This window comes from Tremella mesenterica (assembly GCF_000271645.1).
Source record: "Tremella mesenterica DSM 1558 unplaced genomic scaffold TREMEscaffold_1, whole genome shotgun sequence".
NCBI classification, from domain to species: domain Eukaryota; kingdom Fungi; phylum Basidiomycota; class Tremellomycetes; order Tremellales; family Tremellaceae; genus Tremella; species Tremella mesenterica.
Window position 1 is genome coordinate 704,840 of NW_006711225.1, and position 22,836 is coordinate 727,675.

At 44.4% G+C, this 22,836-nt stretch overlaps 9 protein-coding genes across 9 annotated transcripts; 5 read left to right on the top strand and 4 right to left on the bottom strand.

Moving 5' to 3' along the window:
- Positions 1 to 335: 335 nt before the first annotated feature.
- TREMEDRAFT_41480 (uncharacterized protein) lies at positions 336 to 3,296 on the top strand. Its single transcript, XM_007000855.1, has 9 exons — positions 336 to 527; positions 572 to 603; positions 656 to 729; positions 796 to 1,129; positions 1,254 to 1,592; positions 1,775 to 2,793; positions 2,839 to 2,890; positions 3,089 to 3,166; positions 3,215 to 3,296. The coding sequence occupies exons 1-9, from the start codon at positions 504 to 506 to the stop codon at positions 3,267 to 3,269; spliced, it is 2,007 nt and encodes a 668-aa protein (XP_007000917.1). The 5' UTR covers positions 336 to 503; the 3' UTR covers positions 3,270 to 3,296.
- A 306-nt stretch (positions 3,297 to 3,602) lies between these two features.
- On the top strand, positions 3,603 to 5,360 carry TREMEDRAFT_26259 (uncharacterized protein; the record flags this gene model as incomplete). Its single annotated transcript, XM_007000678.1, has 5 exons — positions 3,603 to 3,930; positions 4,018 to 4,140; positions 4,476 to 4,752; positions 5,171 to 5,248; positions 5,300 to 5,360. The coding sequence occupies 5 exons, from the start codon at positions 3,603 to 3,605 to the stop codon at positions 5,358 to 5,360; spliced, it is 867 nt and encodes a 288-aa protein (XP_007000740.1).
- A 2,695-nt stretch (positions 5,361 to 8,055) lies between these two features.
- TREMEDRAFT_66697 (uncharacterized protein) lies at positions 8,056 to 9,803 on the bottom strand (the record flags this gene model as incomplete). Its single annotated transcript, XM_007001802.1, has 5 exons — positions 8,056 to 8,119; positions 8,382 to 9,228; positions 9,356 to 9,529; positions 9,654 to 9,738; positions 9,783 to 9,803. 5 exons carry the CDS (start codon positions 9,801 to 9,803, stop codon positions 8,056 to 8,058), a joined length of 1,191 nt encoding a protein of 396 aa, XP_007001864.1.
- A 674-nt stretch (positions 9,804 to 10,477) lies between these two features.
- On the top strand, positions 10,478 to 11,383 carry TREMEDRAFT_24410 (uncharacterized protein; the record flags this gene model as incomplete). The annotated part of the gene is made up of 6 exons (XM_007000433.1): positions 10,478 to 10,607; positions 10,708 to 10,760; positions 10,804 to 10,913; positions 11,123 to 11,191; positions 11,244 to 11,269; positions 11,319 to 11,383. Coding segments are annotated over 6 exons (453 nt in total), but the record flags the coding sequence as incomplete, so codon positions are not given.
- A 288-nt stretch (positions 11,384 to 11,671) lies between these two features.
- On the top strand, positions 11,672 to 13,026 carry TREMEDRAFT_66698 (uncharacterized protein; the record flags this gene model as incomplete). The annotated part of the gene is made up of 3 exons (XM_007001803.1): positions 11,672 to 11,976; positions 12,150 to 12,469; positions 12,764 to 13,026. 3 exons carry the CDS (start codon positions 11,672 to 11,674, stop codon positions 13,024 to 13,026), a joined length of 888 nt encoding a protein of 295 aa, XP_007001865.1.
- Positions 13,027 to 13,728: 702 nt separating this feature from the next.
- Positions 13,729 to 15,931, bottom strand: TREMEDRAFT_58229 (uncharacterized protein; the record flags this gene model as incomplete). Its single annotated transcript, XM_007001130.1, has 5 exons — positions 13,729 to 13,963; positions 14,258 to 14,283; positions 14,327 to 14,428; positions 14,744 to 15,095; positions 15,249 to 15,931. 5 exons carry the CDS (start codon positions 15,929 to 15,931, stop codon positions 13,729 to 13,731), a joined length of 1,398 nt encoding a protein of 465 aa, XP_007001192.1.
- Positions 15,932 to 16,291: 360 nt separating this feature from the next.
- TREMEDRAFT_70617 (uncharacterized protein) lies at positions 16,292 to 18,032 on the bottom strand. Its single transcript, XM_007001931.1, has 10 exons — positions 17,802 to 18,032; positions 17,696 to 17,755; positions 17,587 to 17,651; positions 17,445 to 17,541; positions 17,322 to 17,394; positions 17,103 to 17,272; positions 16,747 to 17,051; positions 16,611 to 16,698; positions 16,467 to 16,559; positions 16,292 to 16,420 (listed from the first exon to the last, which is right to left on the bottom strand). Exons 1-10 carry the CDS (start codon positions 17,978 to 17,980, stop codon positions 16,369 to 16,371), a joined length of 1,182 nt encoding a protein of 393 aa, XP_007001993.1. The 5' UTR covers positions 17,981 to 18,032; the 3' UTR covers positions 16,292 to 16,368.
- A 245-nt stretch (positions 18,033 to 18,277) lies between these two features.
- On the top strand, positions 18,278 to 20,158 carry TREMEDRAFT_70618 (uncharacterized protein; the record flags this gene model as incomplete). The annotated part of the gene is made up of 5 exons (XM_007001932.1): positions 18,278 to 18,394; positions 18,445 to 18,547; positions 18,750 to 19,261; positions 19,390 to 19,735; positions 19,986 to 20,158. The coding sequence occupies 5 exons, from the start codon at positions 18,278 to 18,280 to the stop codon at positions 20,156 to 20,158; spliced, it is 1,251 nt and encodes a 416-aa protein (XP_007001994.1).
- Positions 20,159 to 20,362: 204 nt separating this feature from the next.
- On the bottom strand, positions 20,363 to 22,474 carry TREMEDRAFT_36411 (uncharacterized protein). Its single transcript, XM_007000759.1, has 8 exons — positions 22,350 to 22,474; positions 22,223 to 22,296; positions 21,844 to 21,966; positions 21,640 to 21,674; positions 21,447 to 21,594; positions 21,298 to 21,351; positions 21,040 to 21,138; positions 20,363 to 20,797 (listed from the first exon to the last, which is right to left on the bottom strand). The coding sequence occupies exons 1-8, from the start codon at positions 22,457 to 22,459 to the stop codon at positions 20,472 to 20,474; spliced, it is 969 nt and encodes a 322-aa protein (XP_007000821.1). The 5' UTR covers positions 22,460 to 22,474; the 3' UTR covers positions 20,363 to 20,471.
- Between the last annotated feature and the right edge of the window lie 362 nt (positions 22,475 to 22,836).

Consider the following 22,836-nt stretch of genomic DNA (forward strand, 5'->3'; position numbering starts at 1 on the left):
AGGGTTGAACGAACTTGGTGAAACGCTGATGGTTCCAAGTGAAGTTAGTGTGTGGGAGGAATGATTTCAGAGTTGGAGAGATGTATATATACCTGTATACCCTGAGATTAATGAGAGCCGGGATACCAAGAAGCAGAGGACAGCAAGTTGTGTGAAAGCAGTGTATGGTAGGTAGCACAGGTGTAATGACGAGGGGGAGAGGGGAAGAGAAGGAAGGGGCGGTGACGCACCGTGGGAAAATCCACACCACACAGTACACGGTCAAAAACTACTGTACACCGCGGCCGATAAGATGTTTCTTGCTTTGTACTTTGTGTGCTTCTCAACGGCCGTCTGGTAAGACTAGCTTCACATCGTGAGAACTATTCAGAAGGTCACATCGTTCTCGGGCGCGGAAACGACGGAGGATCGTATAGCTTGGAGGTTTTGAACGAATGGACCAAGGGTGTTGTTAGACCGTGACGGACGGACGTCACGGAGGAGTTTTCAACCGATATGTCAAGATGCGTATCCTGACTTGGAATGTGGTGAGCAGTGTGCACACCATAGAATCTTATAGCTGAATTAGAAGAACGTTTTGAGAACTTGCCTGGACTATCATCCGTACGTTCTTGTGCTTCTCGGTCGATTCAAATCGGAAGACTAACTGACAAAGTTTCTCATCGTTGAAGAAACGCAACATCGAGGGATTACTGGATGAGCTTGGCGCTCAAATCGTATGCTTCCAAGGTGAGTTCATACCTCTGGATCATCTTACCTCCAACAGATTCTTTGACTCAGACGCCTAATGTGCAGAGCACAAAACTCGTCGTCCACAACTGGACAAAACTATGGCCTGTCCTGGACCATATGACGCCTTTTGGACCTTTCCTCGGTCCAAAACAGGTTATTCAGGTGTATGCACTTACGTCGATTCTCGTATTTGCGTCCCTCTCAAAGCTGAGGAAGGCATCACCGGACTGCTGCTTGGTGATTCGAGCAGTACCATGCGACCGCCTTGGTCGGCGGAGGAGAGGATAGGGTGTTATCCCGATATGGAAGAGTTGTCGTTTGAAAACGAGCTCGATGGGAGCGTTTTCGATCCTAAGCGATTAGACATGGAAGGAAGGGCTGTGGTGTGTGATTTTGGGTGAGTGATTTACCTCATCGACCCGATTCTCTCGTATAATGTCATACTCATCTTCATTCTGACCATCTCATGACCAACATCAGAAATTAGCTACGAAGGATCACTTACAGAGCTAACACACCAGGCTCTTCGTCCTCTTCAACCTGTACTGTCCCAACGAGACAAACGATTCGCGTAGACCGTACAAGATGAACTTCTTCCATGCCCTCCAAGCTCGGGTGAGGGCTCTTCAAGCGGCAGGAAGGGAGGTTATCATCGCTGGGGATATCAACATCATGCGAGCACCTATCGATTCTGGTGAAGGGGGTATAAGAACTTCTGCAGAACAACATTATCAACATCCTGCTAGAGTTATCTTGAACGACTGGTGTGCTCCCAAAGGACCGATGATTGATGTTGTACGGGAGAGTTGGCCTGATAGGGATGATATGTTCACTTGTTGGAATCAAAAGTTGGATGCGAGGTGAGTGAGAACAGTCCAGTCTTTCAACATTACCAAACCTTCTGGGTCACCGATCAGTTTCAGTCTTCCTCTTACCTCGTCCGAATGCCTTATGGAAGACAGAAAAGCAACATCTCATTCCAAGTTTGAATATTGGTGAACATTTGGGATCTCGTCAATAAGTTCCACATGGCTGATCACAGACCATCAAATTATGGTTCCCGGATAGACCTCATCCTCTGCACTCCAGGTTTGAGACCCTGGATCAAAGGTGGTGATATTGTTCCAAAAGTTTACGGCTCGGATCATTGTCCAGTCTATATAGACCTACATGAATCTATCAGTCTTCCTTCCGGTCAAATCCTCACTCTTCATGACGCTCTCAACCCATTGGATCGACCACCGACGACAACCACAATATTTCCTAGTGATGTTACTCGAGAAGCACCAGAACCACCGAGATTCGCCACGAAATTTTGGGACGAATTTAGCGGTCGTCAAACCACTTTGAAGAGTTTCTTCGGGAGTGGACCAAAAGTTAGGAGCGTATCGGTCATCAGTACAGGGACCAATGACGTCTCTCCATCTCCTGTGGCCGGTCCGTCGTCCGGAGTGGCTGGATTGGAGAAGACTGCAGAGCCGATCATGGAGGCCCGACCGTCGATTTCGGTCATTGAAGACACCCCTCAAACACCATTTGGGATGGCTCGAATGGCTTTTAATTCTATCGACAATCCATCGACGTCGACCTCTCAGCCTCAATCTTCAAGTGGTACTCAAAAGCGGAGAACAAGTATTGAAATAATTGATGAAGATGAACCCTCTCCCAAACGTTCTACTTCACAGTCTAGTCAATCGAAAGAATCCAAGAACAGTAATAAAAACAAGTCGAAACCTCCTACCAATGGTCAGACTAAACTCTCTTCATTTTTCGCTCAACCGCCCTCATCGGCAAAACGGAAATCTCCACCTACTCCCGTCCCCAAATCTTCCAAATCTCCCAAGTCGAAGACAACCCCAACGTCCCCCGCGGAGAAAGTCGAAAGAGGAACGACGGCTGAAGAAGACGCCTTGATAGCTCAAGCTTTAGCGGAAGCGGATGAAGTCAAAGCTCAAAAAAGAGCGAAAACCAATGCTGAAGCTGCCCCCGTGTGGTCAAATTTGTTCGCTAAGAAGATTCCACCTTTGTGTACAGTACACCAACAACCATGTAAAGATTTTAGTGAGTTGTCTGTCATACACATGTGTGTAACTGCTGATGAGACAGTTGTGAAAATACCTGGACCGAATAAGGGAAAAAGGTTTTGGCTATGTTCTCTGTTAGTATTGCTTTGACCTCGTTCCCAATTACAATCCCCCCACAATTACTCAATTCGTCCTTCACAATGAAAAGGGTGCCCCGGTTCATGATGCTGGTCATCCCGTGATCAGTTGGAGTGTCATAGCATGTGACGATGATGCTTCGACTGGTCTCATATGGCAGATACATCAGCGAGGAGATATGGCTGACTGTTTAGTCCTGTTGGAGCGGGGTACGACACTGGAAGATCGAAGAGACCTCGAGAAGATGTCAATCGTGATTTCCGTTGTGATTAGTGAGTTTTTCTCAGGGTACATCATGTTGCGAGACGCTGACGGGATAGTTTTTTATGGGATTCTGCCAATCGACAGAAAGAGCATACAGGTACTTCTGGGTGAATTGAATATGTATCACTATCACATTTTTGTTAGTCGTTCGGCAACATTTCACGATGTGTCAGAGGTGTCCCTTTGGATATCTTCGATTAATCATGATTATTTCATGTTGTACATCCACGTTCCTGTAGCTGACAACAATGTCTTCAGCCTGTGCCCCCTGGCGTTGCATCCTGCCATTCAGAATTGAGGACTGAGGTTGAAAATTTCCACTTTGGGAATAAGATTTCGCCACCCACTCACCCGCGATCTCGTCCAGTCTACTGTAACTACCAATTTCATCTTCTCTCTCATCCATATCTCCATCCACCACACCCCACCAACCAACAATACAAAATGTCTCTCATCCCACGTCTTTCCAGAACATTCTCAACCTATCCAATCCGTCTCGCAGCTGCAGCCGCATCCCCAGCCACCACCCCCTCTGTCTCTCCTCGAAAGTATGTCCGTAAAACCATTTCTCGATCTAACACCGTCCCAAAAGAAGATTTCCCTTTACCTCAAGATACACCAATCGAAGATTATGCTCATCTTTCCGAAGTCAGTCCTCCTTTAAATGTACTACCAGGAGAAGCATATGTACCATTACCCACTATGACCGAAGATTATAACTCTAATCCTGTTCCATCATCTTTGGCTACAGTGGGACAACAGGTTGTATCAGGTTTAAGATCGACTACTATTGGTACTATTGGCAATAACGGTTTACAATCTGGTCAAACTGTTTTAAATGGTCAAATTCAAGGAGAAGCTATAAGTACAGGACTCGATTGGAGTACTTCTTTTAGAGGTTTGAGTGAAAAACCTTTTCCTAAAGAAGTAGCGAATGAATTATTGAAACCTTTACATGTTGATGATGTTGAGGTCAAACCTGGTATGTTAATCGTTTTTATACAATCCTTAACTTTTTTGTCGCTTGATCATTTCCCACCTCTTATAATTCTCATTTCCCACCTCTCATAATTCGATTAATCTCATCTTCCAACTTACCTTGTGTTTGGCTCGTCAGCCATCTTCCATCACATAAGGTATTTCATGGCTTGAATTTTTTTTATTCGATGATGGGATGAGAAGAGTTTTCGTAGACGACAAATTCATGGATTATGAAGACGAAACCATGAATCATATGATGAATACACGATTTATGATGATACTTCATGATGCTCTTGAAGTTAGAAATAAAGAGAACACACGTACTGATCATCCCAGACGGCCTACTTTACCTCCCCGAAATCAAATATCGTCGTACACTCAACGCAGCCTTCGGTCCTGGTGGTTGGGGTCTAGCTCCAAGGGGAGAAACAAACGTAGGACCTAGGATAGTATCGAGAGAATGGGGTTTGGTATGTTTAGGAAGATTGGTAGCTATAGCAAGAGGAGAACAAGAATATTTTGATCCTTCTGGTATACCTACTGCTACTGAAGCATGTAAGAGTAATGCTTTGATGAGGTGTTGTAAAGATTTAGGAATCGCTAGTGAACTTTGGTTAGTTTTTTTCCTATCATATTCTCCTCCCCACTTCCCCTTTTCCCATCGTCCACTATCATTCTCTCCTCGCTCACACTATCTCCCTTGCAGAGATGATTTTCATCGCACTCACTCTTCCATCTAAGTCCGATTAATCCAACTGATGAATCCTTCGCATATATTTGTTCACTCATCTATCGATATCTATTTGTTGTTCGTTATCATAGTCATATCGTATGATCATTCTCCGTTATTTTCTATACGATCTTCTTCCATATACAATATCTAGGTATCACCATAAAGGTCTTCTCGGTTAAATTGCTGGTCTTGCCGTTGTTGACAATGATATAATTTCAAATGTCATGTTTTGAAGTGGTAGAGATGGAAGTGGAGTAAAAAAGGTGTGATAGCACGTAAAGTACAATGCTGATATCAGGGACCCACGATTCATTCGTGATTTTAAAACGAAACATTGTGTGGAAGTTTTCGTAGAACATGTCACTCAGAAAAAGAAGTTAGTACAAGCTCCTTCTCCTTTGTTTTTTTAGTAGAGCTGATGAGATAGACGTAAGTTGTGGAGAAAGAAAAACGCAAAATTCGAATATCCATACAAGGAAGCTTCATAGATTATAATTTTTCCACTGTTCGTTCCCCACATAACTCTCCCACATCACCTTGTCAAATCATCGCAAATACCTGTATCAGAATGTAAAGATTCATTCTGATTCACCACTCTCTTACTTGATTTATTTCCAGGTCGTTGAAATGTATTCGTATCCATCTGTCATCTCATAGATACACTTTCATCATCCGTTCATAGACTGACCAACACCCTTGAGAGTGAATATGAAACGATGGCAAATGAATCTTTCATCTGTCATACAGTACAACAAATATAGTATATTAATACGATACAAGATGTGAACAAAAGGTTCAAACCTCGATTTAGATAGTGTTAAATATCATTCTATCTATCCCTGCTTGTCCACCTTCTCCTTCCCACCATCTTTTAGCAGCATCAGCCGTTTCACCATTATCTAACAATAACAATCCTATTCCTTCACCTTTTTCTTCACTCAAATCTATTTGATAATGTTTATCATCTTCTTCCACTTCTATCCAAACCAATTTCATATCCTCTTCCTCTTTCCCTTTCTCCTTTTTCTCATTATCCTTCTTCTGAACTTCATCTCGATTCCGATTTGATCTTATCATTCTCTCCATCCTACTCACTTTTCCCTGAGATTCATCAGATATGTCATTGGAACCAGCTTTATATGCTCTTGCGACTTCATCAGCCCTCCTATAAATCTCTTCAGCAGATTCAATTATATAACCCCAATCAACTCTGTATTTCAAATCAGCAACTAAATGAACGTGTAATTGAGGTGTCCAACCATCAGATTGAGAACCTTCTTCTGAATCTGTATAATAATCATTCAACCATTTCATGGGTATGATATAAAAGTGTTTTGACCATTTTGAACCTCTTTCTTGATCTTCTCTTTTTCCTCTAGTAAAACTTCTTGATATTCCCCCCATATTTCGACGGGTATCGAAGTTGTTGGATTTAGTATCAATCGTCCTTCCCTTCATTTCCTTCAATTGCGTTAAATCTCGAAGGAGGGAATTATGACCTTTTCTTCCGAATATTTTACCTCGTTTTATCTCTCTGAACCTTTCAAAATTCCTGTTATCCAATCTATCTTCCGTCTCTGGTTTGTTTTCTCCCAAGATATTCCTTTCCTTGTCAACCCCGGTATCCTTCACATGTTTCCCTGACTTCATCCATTTTAACAAAAATGATTCCACTTCAGGTATTATGATTGTATCCCGTTTGTCTAAACCACCTCCCCATTCTATAACATGTGCCAAACTATATTGATCACTTGGACTCTCTCCTTTACTCCTTTCCTCGGCTTCCCAAGATAAAGCAGCAATGAGCATATCGATTATATCCCTACAAACTCGATATAAAACCACACCATCATTGAATCCGTTACTATCTTGGTTTCCTAATATCCAAGGGGTTGGTGTGAGGTGAGAAGGAGGAAGGAGATGATGTAAAGGGATTGAAGGGTTGTAGATGAGTGTATCGGCATCTGTTTGCCTATTTGTCAGTTAGATTTCATCATTCTGGACTTTTCTTTCTTTCGTGCTCGATTAGTACGTATATGTTTCTTACATTCTCTAAGATGTCTTATCTGATATATGGTAACTATCAGGTTATACGGCTGAGAAGGGAGCCTGAGATGGATGTCACATGAGCCAAACAGTGAACCTGTGAGAAGTGGATGAGAAGAGATAATGGATCGAGATCACTTGGACTTGTTTAAAGAGCTCAGCATGCTTGATAAATAGAAATGAGAATTAAGATGGGAAGGGAAGGAGAGGTAGGAGATAAATCGATAGATCAACTCACATGATCCATTCCGCACCATTATCCCCTTTACCCTCTTCTTCCACCATAAACCTCAATAACGAATAAAGCTTATTGACATTCTTTGCTCCATCTTCATCAGGAACATAAGATTCATGATCGTCCATATATCCATATCCCCACGCTTGACAATACCTTCTATGTGTCTCCCTTGAAGCATTTTGTAATTCTGCTCCTGTCCCAGCGGAAAGTGGAGCGAAATGTTGAATGACCAAAATTGGTCGTCTCATCTCTATGATTTCTTCATTCAAAATTCCATCTTCATCAACTTGTCCGTTCGGTCGAGAAGATGAAAGATCATCATCTTCATGAGAGGCTGGTATGTTGACTTCATCTTGTGATTGCCAAGAAAAAGGTAAAGATGTTGAGGGTAGCAAACTAAGAGGTGTATCCGTCACATAGGCCAAGGTCAAGGTCAGAATGGTCGTTGCTACGATGAAGACGAGGACAAGTTGTATTAGCCTATATCGAGAACGTAGCAAGTTTTGGAGATCAAAGGACATATCGATTGCTGATTTCTTGGGAAATTTGGGATCGCGGTGGATTTTGAAACAGTGTACCGCGTCAGTGTATCAATCGTGAGGGAGAGGTAAGATATTCAGAAAGTTGAACAGATGATGTCTGACCATTTATGGGGACACAAGAAAGTGGATGAAAGGAGTGAGTCAACATATCAATCCTCCGTATCGATTACAGGGGTACCCACACAAAGGCAGGCGACATCATCCATGAAAGGATTAAAGTGTTGAAAAACGGGATATGAGTCGGCCCTTTGAAACTCAGTACGGGTTGTAAGATCCTCTTGGTACCAAAGATAGACCATTGGTCTTTTGACCTGACTTATGCAGATAGACATTTGACTCACGCAACTCCTGAAACCTTTAGACGATCCCCATTTCTTCTTTCAGCCGGGCCGTTTCTTTCTCCAAAGCGATCAGCTTTTCACTACTCATCAGCCCATCAAGAACAGTTCCCTTGTCCCTGACATCTTGCATGTCACCCTTTGTCCACGTCTAGGCGGTCTCGGGCTGTCCTCTCATCCGCGGCCATATAACTGTCCTCCCGATGCCATGGCAAATGTACTTCTCATATATGGCTCAGCATAACCTTTTATGATCCCCATGCGGTGAATCACTCTCCTCTCGTCATTCGAGGAAACGGTGATGAGCGGTGCGGGGGACAAATATTGAAGATAGAATGAACATACCGCCATCGATCCTGCTGAGAAACCAACTCTATCCTCGCATCGTTCAACCTATTATATTCTGCTTTCTCCATCTCCACCGAGAATTCCAATGGAACATCCGCACTCCCACTTTCTCCAGGTATCCCTACGGTCATCGCTCCCGGGGGCGGTACACCTCCCGGAGTACCCACTCCCTGACCTGGGGTCCCGACGCTTGCCGCGACATTCCCGGTGGCAGCCTGAGGGGTCTGCTCTCCGGTCCTACTTTGGCCTCTACTGGCCGCTGATAGAACAGGACGATTCTTCTGATTCTTCTTGCCACTCTTCAGCTCATGAACTTCTCGTTGATCCTTCGGTCGACGGTTTTTGGGCGGTAAGGGAGTGGGCAAATTTGCATCCAGTATGTTCAGAAAGACCAAAGGAGGATCAGTGAATACTATCTCATCATATTGCCAAGCGTGAACTGGATACCTCGCTGCCACGGAGATCGGAGAAGGTTGTACTGGGTCCGCGGTTGGAAGGGGGGTAGCAGGAGGGATGGATGCGTCTTCTTGTGGTTTGGGAGTTTGGAGTTCTTCTTTGACCTCGTTGTTTTCGACGGCAGGAGTTGAGGTTAGGTTCACAGCGGGAGATGATTCCATTTGTACATCAGCCGAAGCAGTAGGTTTGGGAGTGGAGTCTGTGGGTCCGGAGGGAAGGGCGAGAGGTGGATAAAGTGGTTCGATGGGTGGTCCCCAATGATGAAGTTTGATAGGATGTGCGAGATTGAGAGGTTTTTCACCGGATTCAGAGATGAATTGAACTTTGATTTGAACGGTGAATTCACCCCAACCAGTTTCGGTGACTTGATATGGAGGTTTGTCCAGTACTGGTACATAGTCAGCCTCCTTTTTTGGACACACACAAATAGTAACCTCCAGCTTGGCGTCCGCACAGACCAATGCAACGTGACTCGAGTTTCTTTATGGGGGTGGGAGAGTGAAGTCTGAACCCACCTCTAGAAGGATTGGCATAAGTCTCGTGAAGTCTGAAAGTGACCCGTTTGATGAAGTAAGACATATCGTCTGCTCCTCCAAGTATGTAATCCATATCATCTCCATTTGGAGGGTCGGTCGGCTGAGGGGGAGGTGTCGCGGCAGAAGTGAGGAAGATAGTCCATCTGTGTGTGTCTGAAGTCTTGTCAGCATGATACCTCCTCATTACTTTCTACACCTCATCGCCATCGGGAAGTACAGGTTGAAGGAGGGACGAAATGGATCAATTCAGGAGGTGGGGATGACGAGGAACACTCACGACCCGGTGGTGATAATTGTTTCTCCGCTTCGCTCAATAACCTAGCATGAGAGCCATAGATGATAGGTCTATGCACTTGTATGCCCTATATCGTCAGTCACGTACAAGACATAAAGGAAAACGACTGACTTTAGCTCGTTCGATAGACATGATGCGAATTCAAAATGAGATATCAATCCTTTTCCTCGCTTCTAGACTTTTCCAACCTCCCTCTCTTCACATATCACCTCTTGTCTTCACCTCTCTCCTCAACGTCTCTCACACCAAATTCAGCTCGTTTAACAAGTGGAAACGTGATTTGTGTATCCACGACGGATTAGGACAGAATGCCCAGACCAGAAACATGGCGAGAATCTCCAGAGCCCAGAGTACATATCCGCGGCAGATCCTTCTCCCCCGATAGCAGAGAATGGGGTACCAACGGGGGCGGTAGATCTTCTTCACGACGTCGTTCACCGGGATACTATAATCGTGAAGAACCTCCAAGATCTTCTGAAAGACGGGATGGTAGACGAGGAGAAGGGAAGAGACCGAGGGATGAGGGATATACAGAGAGGGACAGGGAGAAGGAAAGGGATAGGGATAGGAAGAAGTATGATGATGTTGTCAAAAGGGATCCTGTAAGTCGAGATCTTATTCATCTTCCCCTTGACTCGTTTCTACATTCAATCACGTCTAATTCACCATTACCAGGGGTTTATCTTAGTGGTTGTGATACAGATCTTGGAGAGATAGAGGAGAAGGGATGGCGTCGGTGAAGGATGAGCGACCGAACTGACGAGTAGGACGGTACAGTCGCCGAAGCTCCCAAACCGAATTTCTCAGCTTCCGGTCTTCTTGCAAAAGAGACGAATACGGTCAAAGGTGTGGAACTCAAATACAATGAACCGCCAGAAGCGAGAAAGCCATTGAAGAATTGGAGGCTGTACGTTTTCAAGGGAAGTGAGCAGATCGGTGGGTTCATGTTTTCTTCTCACGTATTCCAGAAGCTCCTCAAAACCTAACTTGGACTTAGCTCATATTGAAAAGTTGTTGTGACATGACTGATAGATAGATCTGATACATATCTACAAACAATCATGTTACTTAATCGGGAGAGATACAGTGGTAAGTTCACCACCTCGATCCAATGTTGTCAGCTTACGAAGAGGTCACAGACATACCTATCGCTCATCCATCATGCTCGAAACAACATGCTGTGATACAATTCAGACAGATCAGTGAGAAGAACGAGTATGGGGAAGTTAGTACTAGCGTCAAGTGAGTTAACGATATTCTTCATTCGTTCTAACCCTCCCTCGCGGGTCTGCACCTTTAGACCATGCGCAGAATATATATGTTCACCGCATGTTGTGCTAGGATCGAATCATGATCTTACTGTCACACAGAATTAACTATGTCGTCGTAAGAGGTTATTAAATTGTTCAGGTGCAGGACGAGGGAAAAGCGACTCTTGAGCTTACCTACAGACCATTCATCATAGACCTTGAATCCACCAACGGAACATTTGTCAACGATCAGGAAGTGCCCAAATCTCGGTATGTCTTCCGGTTTAACTAATGTGAAGATGTGACCCGCTGATATGGCTAGATATTATGAACTACGAAATACTGACGGTGAGCTGCACTGGAATTGTGGACACTTGCCTGTGTTACAGCTGATTAGTAGTGATCAAATTTGGTACGTCCAGCCGGGAATATGTGCTCTTGCATGAAGATGCGTCGGCTTGAGTAGCGATATGTACACTTTATACAATGCATTGTCTCGTTCTGGCTCATGCTACCTGTCACTTACATCTATACATGCAATGCCCTCACATAAATATCGCTCCCTGCCATACCAATATGCTGGAGAACTCGTATGAGTGTCGAAAATCATTACGTAAACAAAGCGGACTGAGCTATTCCTCCTCGGTCTCCGACGTTAGTCCAACCTTCCATCCACAGCAAGCAACTTAGCAACTAGCAACTAGCAACTCATTCTTCCTCAAGAAACATCTTGTCCAGCTCATATCCAAAATGTCTCCATCTATCCCCTCCATACAACAACGTCTCACAACTACCTCCACTCTCATCCTCGAAAGATCCCGTATCATCTCCCTTTCCCTACCTTCCAACCCCTCGGCACAGGCTCAGATAGTTCGTAATCTCACTTCCATCCGATCTGACCTTTCACAACTATCCGACGAAGCGGCGTTGGAGACTTCAGGATTACAAGTGGGTAAAAGACCAGCGACGCCGAGGGTGATACATGAGATCAGGGATTTGGAAAGGGGTTATGATAGTTTATTAAGTATGTTGGGGGAGGATAAAGTTGGAGAAGTGTTGGTGAGGGGTTTACGGAGGGAAAGAAAGGTGTAAGTATACAGATTTCTCTCTCCATCTGTCTCGGTAATTCAACAAATACTTGTTCAGACGAGGAAGACTATGTTGGTTGAAAAGGAAGTGAATTGAATGGAAAAGAAAGGAAAAGGATTCGTAAACAACTGACATGTAGATCCTCTTCAGACCCAGTCAAAAGCATTTCACCACCTCAACTAGCACAAAACTCTATTGCCTCCACTTCGAATCTCATTCCTATCCTCTCTATAGACCCTCCTACGCCTAATAACCCCCTAGACTCTGATCCGTTCCAAGATCAACTTCCCTCCTCTTCTAATATCTCAACATCTAATCAGGACACATCTGCGTCAGACACCATTGTTAGACCTTCAAGAGTAGAAACATCAGATCAACCTTTTAGAGATTATGATTCAGAGGAAGAAGGAGGTAAAACTCCACAAGAGTTGTTACAAACACAACAAGTGATGATGGACGGTATGTTTTTCTTCCATACTCACATCTTCTCCTATCATCATCTCTTTGAAAACTTTTACCCCTCGCGACCCATTGCCCTATGTCTTTCGTCAGGGTATGACCCTCTGTTGTTCGATCTCACGAAAATCATGCCCAGAATAGTAACACTTTCCAATCTTGTCTGTCCCAAGACATGCCACTTGATCCCTTATCAACCCAAGAATGTTCTGTCAAAAACACCATACTAAACTTATCCCCCCCCCAAAGAAACGGATGGGAGTACGATCATAAAAAAACCAAGCTGACTAAAATAAGATCAAGACGAACGTCTAAACCTTCTATCCCATTCTCTTCATAGGCAAAACCATCTCAGTATACAAATAGGTTCAGAACTAGATTTACATCATGATCTTTTAGAAGAGACGGATTTAGCTATGGATCGGACAACTGCTAGATTAGGAAAAGCCAAAAGGAGGTTAGATAAAGTAGCTGGGGAAGCTAAAAAGTATGGAAGCACAGTGACGATTGTTGGTTTAATCTTCGTTTTGTTAATCTTGATTATTGTTTTCAAAACTTGATAAATGGGTATTTGGTATGTAAAGTTTCTCTGTCATCTCTTTATGTCAACTCATTTAAAAAGGTCTACGAAATCATCACAAGTTATCGGAGACGGGGTGATTCTGATAGTTGAGATTTCCGGCGTGGTCTGAAACCTCACTTATCATCGATTTCGTAGTTGGAATCACCGTATATCCCGAAAGTCCGATCTGTCATCAAACCTCGGACCAAGGATGATGGTGAAATTCATGAGGATCGTAAACGGGGTTAACATTTGGGATAAGGGATTTCATACGGGATGTAATTGAAATTGAGATGATGATATATGGATAAAGACTGTATGGTTGATTATGCAGGATCCAGGAGTGAAGGGTCGAGATGGATTAAAACACATTTTGTTGTATTTCTCGAGCTGTATGAAAATAATTATCCAGTCTTTCAGCTACTTTTTCAGCATTTGTTCAAATATTAACTGATTATAACATCTTTTCACACAAACAGTACAATCCAATGCAATTAAAATAACCCCCACTAATATTCCGTATCTCGTCCCTATCTTCAAGCCGCGCACATGGATACAAACTGGGTCTGAGACAAACTCTGTTGATCTTCTACTGAAAAGCACATGAAGATGACCTTTAAACCAATGACATCAACAGGTATTCTCAGAATGTGATTAGTACCCCAACGGAACATGTATACAACTCATGCATAATATCAAATCAATCACCCCATCCCTCTTTCTTCCACCTTCCCATGAAACCATGAGAAACACATCTGAAAGTAGGTGAAGGTCCTGTGAAATCCCATTCGTTAGGTTGAGGAGCAGGTTGTGCGAAACTCCATTCAGGTAAAAGTATCACGTCTCCTATTTTAGTGTTTATCTCTGGTCTACGAACCAGGTCAAGGGGTGTTACACCGTATTGAGCTAGGAGGTAACGGTATACTGCGTCGGTACTGATTGTCAGTTTTACCTTCTTGGTATTGGTTTTTCCCTATTTCACGAGGGGTTTTGAAGGGAAGAATGTCTGATAGTATCGACTTCGTTTGTAGGCGGGAAAGATGTGTGTGATGGTATGAAGTAAGATGGGAGATGCACAGAGCAGGTAAAGATAGAGACGAAGTTGATTAAAGAATGAGAGAAATCATCTCAAAAGAGGGGGGAAGTGGAGAAAGAGTACTGAGAGGTAAATTTTGAAGGAAATGAAAAAAATAAGCAAAGGAGGAAAGGGAGAAGTCAGTGTCACTCACAATGGTCCTGGTCCAGTTAAATCCAACTTTCCATCAGTATAATTAAATCGTATCAAGAGGAAGACGTACTGCTCTGACAGTACCATCAAGATTATTCTCTTCTATCCCTTTTTCAATATTATTCACTACGGTCTCTAGTACGTCGAGCATGATGGGATGGAATGGTTTTGCCTTGGGTTTGTTAGTTTCACTTCTTTTGTTTCCACTGATTCTCCTGATAGGATTCTCTCATAGATGACCCTGGTTATAACAATTGAGATGGATGTAATCACGGAGAAGGGGTTACGAATCGGTATTGAAAAGGGATTGAAAAGCCGTAAAATATGCCAAAATCATGTGTGATAATCATCACTCAGTCGAGACGAATTGCTCAACGAGAGGCTTGTTTTCAATTTTTTTGGCAGATGAGATGACGGGGGAATCGAGAAGAACAACATTGGGGTGACTATCGGGCTTAATCATACAGGGAACAGAAGCAGTACTCACCACAATCGTCCACTGTACCACTTGCAAAGCCCTGCAATAACCACAACACCAATTCTCTCCTAAATCCCTTTCGAAACTATCCCATTCTATACTGGCCACGAAAGCCACATCGTCATCTCCTATCCCCCCGCGATAACTGTCTGCGTAATTCCAAGGAGATTCAGGAGTTTGTGGTTCAATAGAAAGGTTATCATATGCAGGATGACGGGAATATGATTGAAGCATACGATTTATAGCTTTGAGAGATGGGGGCATGAGAGATTGAGCATCTGTTCCCCATAAGAATGGATGTGAACGTGGTTGAGTGTCAGAATCGGTATAGATACCACCGTGAATGAGTATCATAAGATATCTGTGACTATCAGCTCATGACTTTCGTCTCATAACGACGTTCCTTTTCCTACACAAGATATGAAGGAGTAAGAAATATTAACGCAGGTAGAGTATGATGACATAAGAAGGAAGAGAAGAGAAAAGACGACAATTGAGATGAATAGAAACTCACCTCAAAAGATCACTTCTCAAAACTTGTTTGGGTAAAGCATCCCATATTCTCCTAAATTTCTCTTCCCCCCTCCCAAACCCATCACCCTTGATAGCATCAGAAAACCATTCTTGCATTCTATCATCATCAGCCACTTCTACCTCCCAACCCACCGGACCCAACCTCCGTTCCCATTGGTTGAAGCCCTCCGGTACTTCTTCCTTTCCTCCTTTGCAGGTACTGAACACCTTACGTCTCATCGGTTGATCCAACAACGGAGGGGGGACATGATGGCCGAGATTACGAAGCATTTGTTTCAAAGCAGGTTTGGATGGGCTTCCTTCGAAGTAAGTATCGACAAATCGATTTAATCTATCCAAATAAGCTGTGAGGTTGCCACCCAGTTGATTATGTTCAGGAGTACCGATAGCCCATGCCATCCATTCGGCATCATAATTTTTCTCCTCGAGGAGAGACATACGTTCGTCTTCGTATGCCTGGCCCCATGTTGACGGAGGTGCAGTAAGAGGGTTTTGAGCTCGAGGTGGTTGAGTGGTCCAATCTTCGATCCATCGAGCATAAGGAAATGATCTCGTTCGAAGAGCTTGTATGGGGGAGGAAGATGGACTGTGAATGAGGAAGATGAGCAAGCTGAGTACTGCCAGTAAAGAGATGAGTAAGCGAGTGGGCGTATATCGTGCCATTACGCCCAGTCGATATATTCCCGTCTTGTTGAACCTTGGTAAGACTGTCAAGTATTCAAAGATGTGAAGCCGAGTTTTACACAATGTGATAAGCACAAAGGCGTCCATATTGGGAATGCGAGATTTTCACCGCAGGTCATAGACGAACCACGCAGCAAAGGCAGGGATAAAGTAGGTATGAAGAAAGGAGGGTGGGAATCGGGGATAGGGAAACATCAATGGATCTAAGCCGGTAGGCCGTTTCAGCTGTAATCAGGATCAAAATGCCCGTTTGGGGGGGAGAAGGGTGTGAACGTGAGCAACGTCGTGATAGGGGTCTGTCAGTGCATGTCAGGAGCTGTCAATGAATGGAACATAATCGCAATTGAGCAGGAGGATGATCTGCAATCAATACAACGCTCACAATGCAAGTGTTACAATGCACGACATTGATGAGGTCACTCGAGACCGCCGAGCTCGACGGCAAAAGCCACGACTAGCTTGGAGAACCTACAAAAGTCAGCTTGGGTGCAGTCAGGGTAGATCAGAGGCTCACTCTTTCATGTGTTTGAATGAGAATTCTGGATGATCCGTCGTGTCCTGGCTAGTGTGGATATTATGGTTCGAGTTCTCAAAGGTACTCTCAATCCTGAAAAGAGTCGTAAGCTCCATCCCTGGATCAAGACGACGTCGAACTCACGCGAAGGCCGATGGATAGCCCGCTTTACCGAACGACGCATGATCAGAGCATGCGTAACCACATTTCGTCTTGACTGCAGGGATGTCGACTATTTGATCAGCTTCTCTCCAGTCCACCCGGATCAGCTGCGACATACGGTACAGATCTACCAATTCCTCCACAAACTCAGTGAGACCAGGATCGACGTAATCCTGGATAATCCCCACACTTTCCTTAGTTCCGACCTTGATCCAAGCAGTCATGTCCATTTGCAACATGGCCAGAACTTTCCTACCCGCGTCTTCGTAAGCCTTAGCGATAGCCTGTGAGCCGAGCAAGCCCCCTTCTTCCGCCGAATAGTAATGAAACTCGACAGGAGTAGAGGGCGTGAAGTTGGCCTTGATCAAAGCGGAGAAGCCCTCAAGAGATGAGGTGGTACCAGAGCCATCATCGTCAGCTCCACTGTTCATCAGCACATTCAGCACACTACCGAGTACCGCAGACATAACTGACGGTGCTGGGAGGAAAGGCCATTGGTTGGTGGAATCCTGATGGGCGCCAATGATAGTTACCGGAGCTGAATCCGCCTCAGGGGTAGCGGGGGCGAATCGGACAATGATCGAGTTCTGTCCCCAAGGGTGGGGGAATTCTTTGATAGTGATGTTGGGGTGGGAGGAAGCGATCTGAAATCCTCATTCAGCTGAGATGACTTTCGCTAGGGATGAGATCCACCTCTGTTATAGTGGACAGCAGGAACTTTTGGCTCTGTTTCCCAGTCTCCGATCGATAGTATCTCGTTCTAAAGCTGAGGATCAGCTCAAACGATCGCTTGAGGTTTTAGAGAAGATGATCCACCTGGTGAATTTCGAAAGGAACTTCTTCATATGTTTTATATCCAAAGACTTGTGTATTCTCTTGATCTCCTCGCTATAATTACCTGGCGTTGGGTATGCTATCCAATCAGCGACACCGTAGACCTCATCACTTGTTCACTCACTGTACTTGACACTGGCAGATGATGGCAGTAAATATCCTGAGAATCCCAAAGTGGGGGTATCAGTGCTACTCTTCAGCTCTCGGTCCTTTCCCTTCGACCAAAATCTCACATGTCCATAAACCTCTTCCCGTCCGCTTTGGCTTGTATTTTCTCCAGCTCGCTTATCCACCTATAAAGTCAAGTCAGTCTTTACGTATGTGGAGGTGGAGACATACACGGGTGGTTCATCCTCTGCGAATTGCACCAGGCGCAGTTCACTCAGATCCAATTGAAGCCCATGATCTGTCGCCGGGTCGACATGTGGGAGAAAGGTCAACTGCTCTCGATCTCTCTTGAAGGAAGGTACGGCAGACGCCAGCAGGGGAAGAGCTAAGAGAGCTGTTGAAAAGTACATGACGGGGGGGTTTGGTGCAGATGGGTGATGAGATGGTGTGAGGACGACTTGCAAGTGACGTTGGTACGTTGGGGGGGTTGTCCGAATGGGGCAATAAAGCGGACATTCCCGCTTAATCGCTTCCGACGGAACTTCACTCGTCCTACACTTTCCTCATTCCGACAAGAATTTCCCACTCAAACCTAACATCAATCGTGATCTTGTTTTGTTGCTCCAACTTGATAGTGCTCTTCCCATCTCTTTACTTCTTTCACATCTATCCTCACATCTTCTTCTCTTCCCTGCTACCTGCTCAACATGATGCTTGTCTCTCGTCCCGTCCTTCATGGTGCCCCATGTCTGAGGATGTCGACACGTCAATTAACTCGGACTGTCCTTCGTTCATTCTCTGCGTCAACCCTGCGCTTTCAACAGGTCAGTTGGTCGTTTTTTGATATATCTAATCGAACAAGCTGATTCAAAAGCTCAAACATACACCTTTGTACGACTTTCACGTCTCACATCAAGCCAAGATGGTTCCGTTTGCAGGATGGTCCATGCCATTGAGTTATGGTGATGTCGGACAGAGTGGGTTTTCCCTTCTTTCCTCGCCTCATCTCAAATCCACTTATGATGGAAATGAATGATCCCATCATTGCCTCATCTCGAGACCATCACCTTTGATCTTCGAACCATGATGACTTACCCCCGCTGTCTGCACCTTTATGGCGACACCTTCTGTGCCGCAGCACCAAATATGGGAATGCATAAGAGCTTGACTGAACCCAAGTCGCCGCCCATAACCACGTTCGAACTTCTGCCGGATTATTCGATGTCTCTCATATGTTACAACACCGTTTTTCCGGTCCTACCTCTCAATCCTTCCTCTTGTCACTTTGTCCATCCTCCCTTCATTCCCTTTCACCCTTCACATCCACGCTCTCTGTCTTCCTGAATGAATCCGGGGGGATCATAGATGATACTATCATCACCAAACACTCTTCCGATTCTTTTTACGTCGTCACAAATGCTGGACGTTCCACTGAGGATTGTGAAATGTTCCAAACCGCTTTGTCCAAATGGAACGCCGAGCATCCTACGGATGTTGTCAAGTGGGAAGTATTGGAAGGATGGGGATTGTTAGCTCTACAAGGACCCAAATCGTCAGAAGTCTTGCAGAGTATTACTGAGACATCTTTGGAAGGGGTGAAATTTGGTCAGAGCGTATATGCTGAGATTGGGAAAGATAAGATCAAGTGTCATGTGGCAAGAGGGGGTTATACGGGTGAAGATGGTTTTGAGGTGATTTATTAAACGTTTTTTCATCGTCAATCAAATTTGACATGTTCATCAAAAGATCCCTTCCCTCAGAATCACTCTATCATGAGTTTGACATGAGGAGTGGGAAGAGAATTTGTACTGAAAGATAGATCTCCATACCTCCTGAGAATACAATCTCAATAACTGAAGAAATCTCCAATCATCCCGATGTCCAATTGATAGGTCTAGGAGCCCGCGATTCCCTCCGTCTAGAAGCCGGCATGTGTCTATATGGTCATGATCTAGACGAAACGATATCTCCCGTCGAAGCTGGGTTGAGTTGGGTAATAGGTAAAGATCGTAGAACCTCAGAAGGAATTCCTTTTCCGGGAAAATCGAGGATATTGGAAGAATTATCAAATGCTCCATCAAGAAGAAGAGTGGGTTTCGAAGTTGTGGGTGCTCCCGCTAGAGAGGGATGTAAGGTTTTTGATGCCTCTGGAGAGAAAGAAATAGGTCAGTCTAGGATTTCCTTTTTCTCCTCATTTGTCATTTCCTAAACAACATTCCAGATCTCATCCTATTGAACAACTCACAGAATCTCTAGTATCGCCAACGGGGATTGTCTTTATGGAATCATCTTTGGCCATCATCAATCAAGTCAACCAATAGGAGGGGATAAGAGAGTGCAAAGGCTATCCGAGTGCAGATGTCGTAACACACCAGATAATTGGATGTAGATTTAAGAAGAGAGCTAATCATTTAGGTGTGATAACTTCTGGTATACCATCACCTACGTTAGGAACTAACATAGCTATGGGATACGTGATTAACGGTCAACATAAAAAAGGTACAAAAGTCAAGATTGAAGTTCGTAAAAAGTTACGGAAAGGAATAGTAAAATCCATGCCTTTCGTACCAACCAAATATTACAAGTGACAGGCCAACCTTGTGATTTGCTTCCAGCGTATTGTTAGACTATGCATTTCTTGAAGGTTCAAACATTTTTTATGAAACACCCTCATTCAACACACTTCTATCAAGTCTCTCTCTCGGTGTAAATGGTTTTCCTTCCGGAATACGTTCATGCGCTCAGTTGGGGCGAGTTTGCTTATACCATATGTCTATAGATGGAGAGATGGGGATGAAGATATATGTTAATGCAGAGATATAGTATTATTACTAGTACTAGATGCTAGATGCTAGATAGTGAAAACTATTGTCCTTAATGTACACACTATCATCGGCTGATTCACAAAAACGTCCATATACCTATCAACACTCCCACTACCAGAGTCAATCCCAAACTCTGTCGATTGAGTATATATGTTTGTTCTCCCCAAGATGTGGTCGATCCACTGGAAGATGGTGCGCTATTACTTGTACTTGACGCAACTTTGCTAGATGATCCAATGCTGTTACTTGTTGAACTTGGAGAAGATGAAGTAGGAGAAGCCAGAGAAGATGATTCAGATCCATTACCTATTATACCGACACCGTAAGCCAAGGTGGAAGCTCCTTCCAGAGCCCAAGTGACGCCTCCCATTAGGTGATCGATGAATGTTTGGTTTTGCCATGCTGAGGATTAGCCAAAACCAAGGCGGTCTTGGATATTTGAAGATGGGGTGATGAGAGACATGCGTACAAGGAGCTTTTGAGTTAGGTTGGAATAGAGGGTAGAAGATCTCGGAGGAATTGAGTATGAGTATGAGGGTATTGGTGTAAAGTTGAAGTCAGATATATGCAAGGGATCTGGGAGATAGGGAGTGTAGCTGGTTTTGTGGGGACATGTGGTATAGGACCGAGAACTGGGGACTTACTGGAATTCAAATGTCCAAGGGAAGTGGTAAATGATCGTCCTGCTTTAACAGCTCCCAAGAGGAGGGGTTGTGCTGACAATGGGGATTCGATATACCATGCTGGACATCAGCTATCACATGATAATCCTATATTCCCATGACATCAAAAATTGGCCAATTGGGAAAGCAAACAATGGGAAAAGTGTCCTTTATGGTAGGAGAAAGACCTGAAGGCCTATGAGCTGTGGATTGAAGGAAGTATTGGGAAAGGAAACTGACCGATAGGATGTGGTTCTCCCTGACTTGGGTAACTACCAGAACTAGATCCATCATCTGTTCGTCAGTCCCATTCAGCTCACATTCTCACCTCCGCAAAATTGCTTGTCTGACATGAAGTGAACGATATTCAGAGATTGACTATCACTCACCATTATAACTACTCTCATCCACTGATAGAAGAACCACCGCACCGTTACTCCTTGGATCAGAACGGAAATAATAGACTTCTTCGTCATATGTCCATCGATCGGGTAGAGACGAAGTAGCAGGATGGGTAGTGTTTAGTCTTGTGAATGTCTATTGTTTCAGACCTCATAAGACAGGTGATATTGGGAGACTTACGGCACTTTGGATCATGGGATGATAGTCGAACAGTGCTAGGGATGAGCTATCATACCCCTGATGACAAGGGATCAGAGTTGGGGAGACGGCGCGAGTACAGACAACGCAGTATTGAGGACAGGTGACCGGGAGGTGTATTGAGGTCAGAGGAAGACTGGAGGGGTACTTGGAAGGGAGGGAAGGGAAGAGAAAGCATAAACTCACCTCCTACACTCTGATTGAATGCTGAGTCGTTGTAGAGACAAGCACAACCAGAATGAACAGCCACGATGACACCTCCCGATTGAATCCATCTTGCTAAAGCGGCTTGCTGGTCGGTATTTAGTACTGAGTATCATCAGCACTTCCCCATATCCTTTTCCTCATTTACTGCCCCCACTCTAATCCTCATGTTCTACGCCCCACTCCCTTTCTCCCACGATACCATAACCCACCCCTCTTTCATCGTCCCAGTGCCACCATCTCACTTCCTCGGGCCCAACGTCACCTTGAAATGAACATGTGGAAGAAACATAAGAAGAAGAAGGAACAAGAGAAACAAGGAGGGCGAGACGAGACAGACTTCAAATGATGAATGACTCACTCTCATCAGAGTTCAAAGCGAACATAATCCCATCATACACTCTCAAACCATCATCAGTGAACAAGCTCGCATCTCTTCTCATAAGCTCTTCTTCCACATTCCCTTCGAAACTTGACGATGAACTCACTCTGAGAAGGAAAAAGAGACATTATAATTCCCCCCTTGTTCTCCTAACACCTGTTTGGCAGTATCGATAGAATCATGTCTATACCCCGCTGTGGCAGTGAAAACCAACATGTTGGGTATTTGTTGTGCCATGACCATCGTTTTCACCATTACACCCAGACATATCAGAAGATTGAGCATGAGTCTGACTGAGGTATAATGTCAAACTGTGGATATGGGCGCGAGAGAGGAAAACAGGAAGCAACAAAAGATCGGGGATCTCGGGGTGAGAGAAGGGTTTAGTAAGTTAAGCGGAGCCCCAGGATTCGGCTACGGCATCAAATCCTCCCCGGGGTGAACCACACAGTTTCAGCGTGTTCAGAGAGAGGAAGCAACATTACTCAAGTAACTTAGTGGAAAACTCATGTTCATTCCTTTCTCCTTTTACGCCCGTGATTTCGCTTCTCAACACGCACCTTATCCCTAAACTCACCCCACTCAACGAACAA

Coding starts and splice junctions, on each gene's coding strand:
- TREMEDRAFT_41480 (XM_007000855.1), top strand. CDS start 504: ATGCGTATCCTGACTTGGAATGTG. Junction 2,794..2,838: donor ACAACCATGTAAAGATTTTA/GTGAGTTGTCTG, acceptor CTGATGAGACAG/TTGTGAAAATACCTGGACCG. Junction 3,167..3,214: donor CGTGATTTCCGTTGTGATTA/GTGAGTTTTTCT, acceptor CTGACGGGATAG/TTTTTTATGGGATTCTGCCA.
- TREMEDRAFT_70617 (XM_007001931.1), bottom strand. CDS start 17,980: ATGTACTTTTCAACAGCTCTCTTAGCTCTTCCCCTGCTGGCGTCTGCC. Junction 17,542..17,586: donor ATCTGCCAGTGTCAAGTACA/GTGAGTGAACAA, acceptor CTGATTGGATAG/CATACCCAACGCCAGGTAAT. Junction 17,395..17,444: donor TTCCTTTCGAAATTCACCAG/GTGGATCATCTT, acceptor GCTGATCCTCAG/CTTTAGAACGAGATACTATC.
- TREMEDRAFT_36411 (XM_007000759.1), bottom strand. CDS start 22,459: ATGTTGGTTTTCACTGCCACAGCGGGGTATAGACATGATTCTATCGAT. Junction 22,297..22,349: donor GTCTCTTTTTCCTTCTCAGA/GTGAGTTCATCG, acceptor GCTTATGAGAAG/AGATGCGAGCTTGTTCACTG. Junction 21,675..21,843: donor ATTCAATCAGAGTGTAGGAG/GTGAGTTTATGC, acceptor GCTCATCCCTAG/CACTGTTCGACTATCATCCC.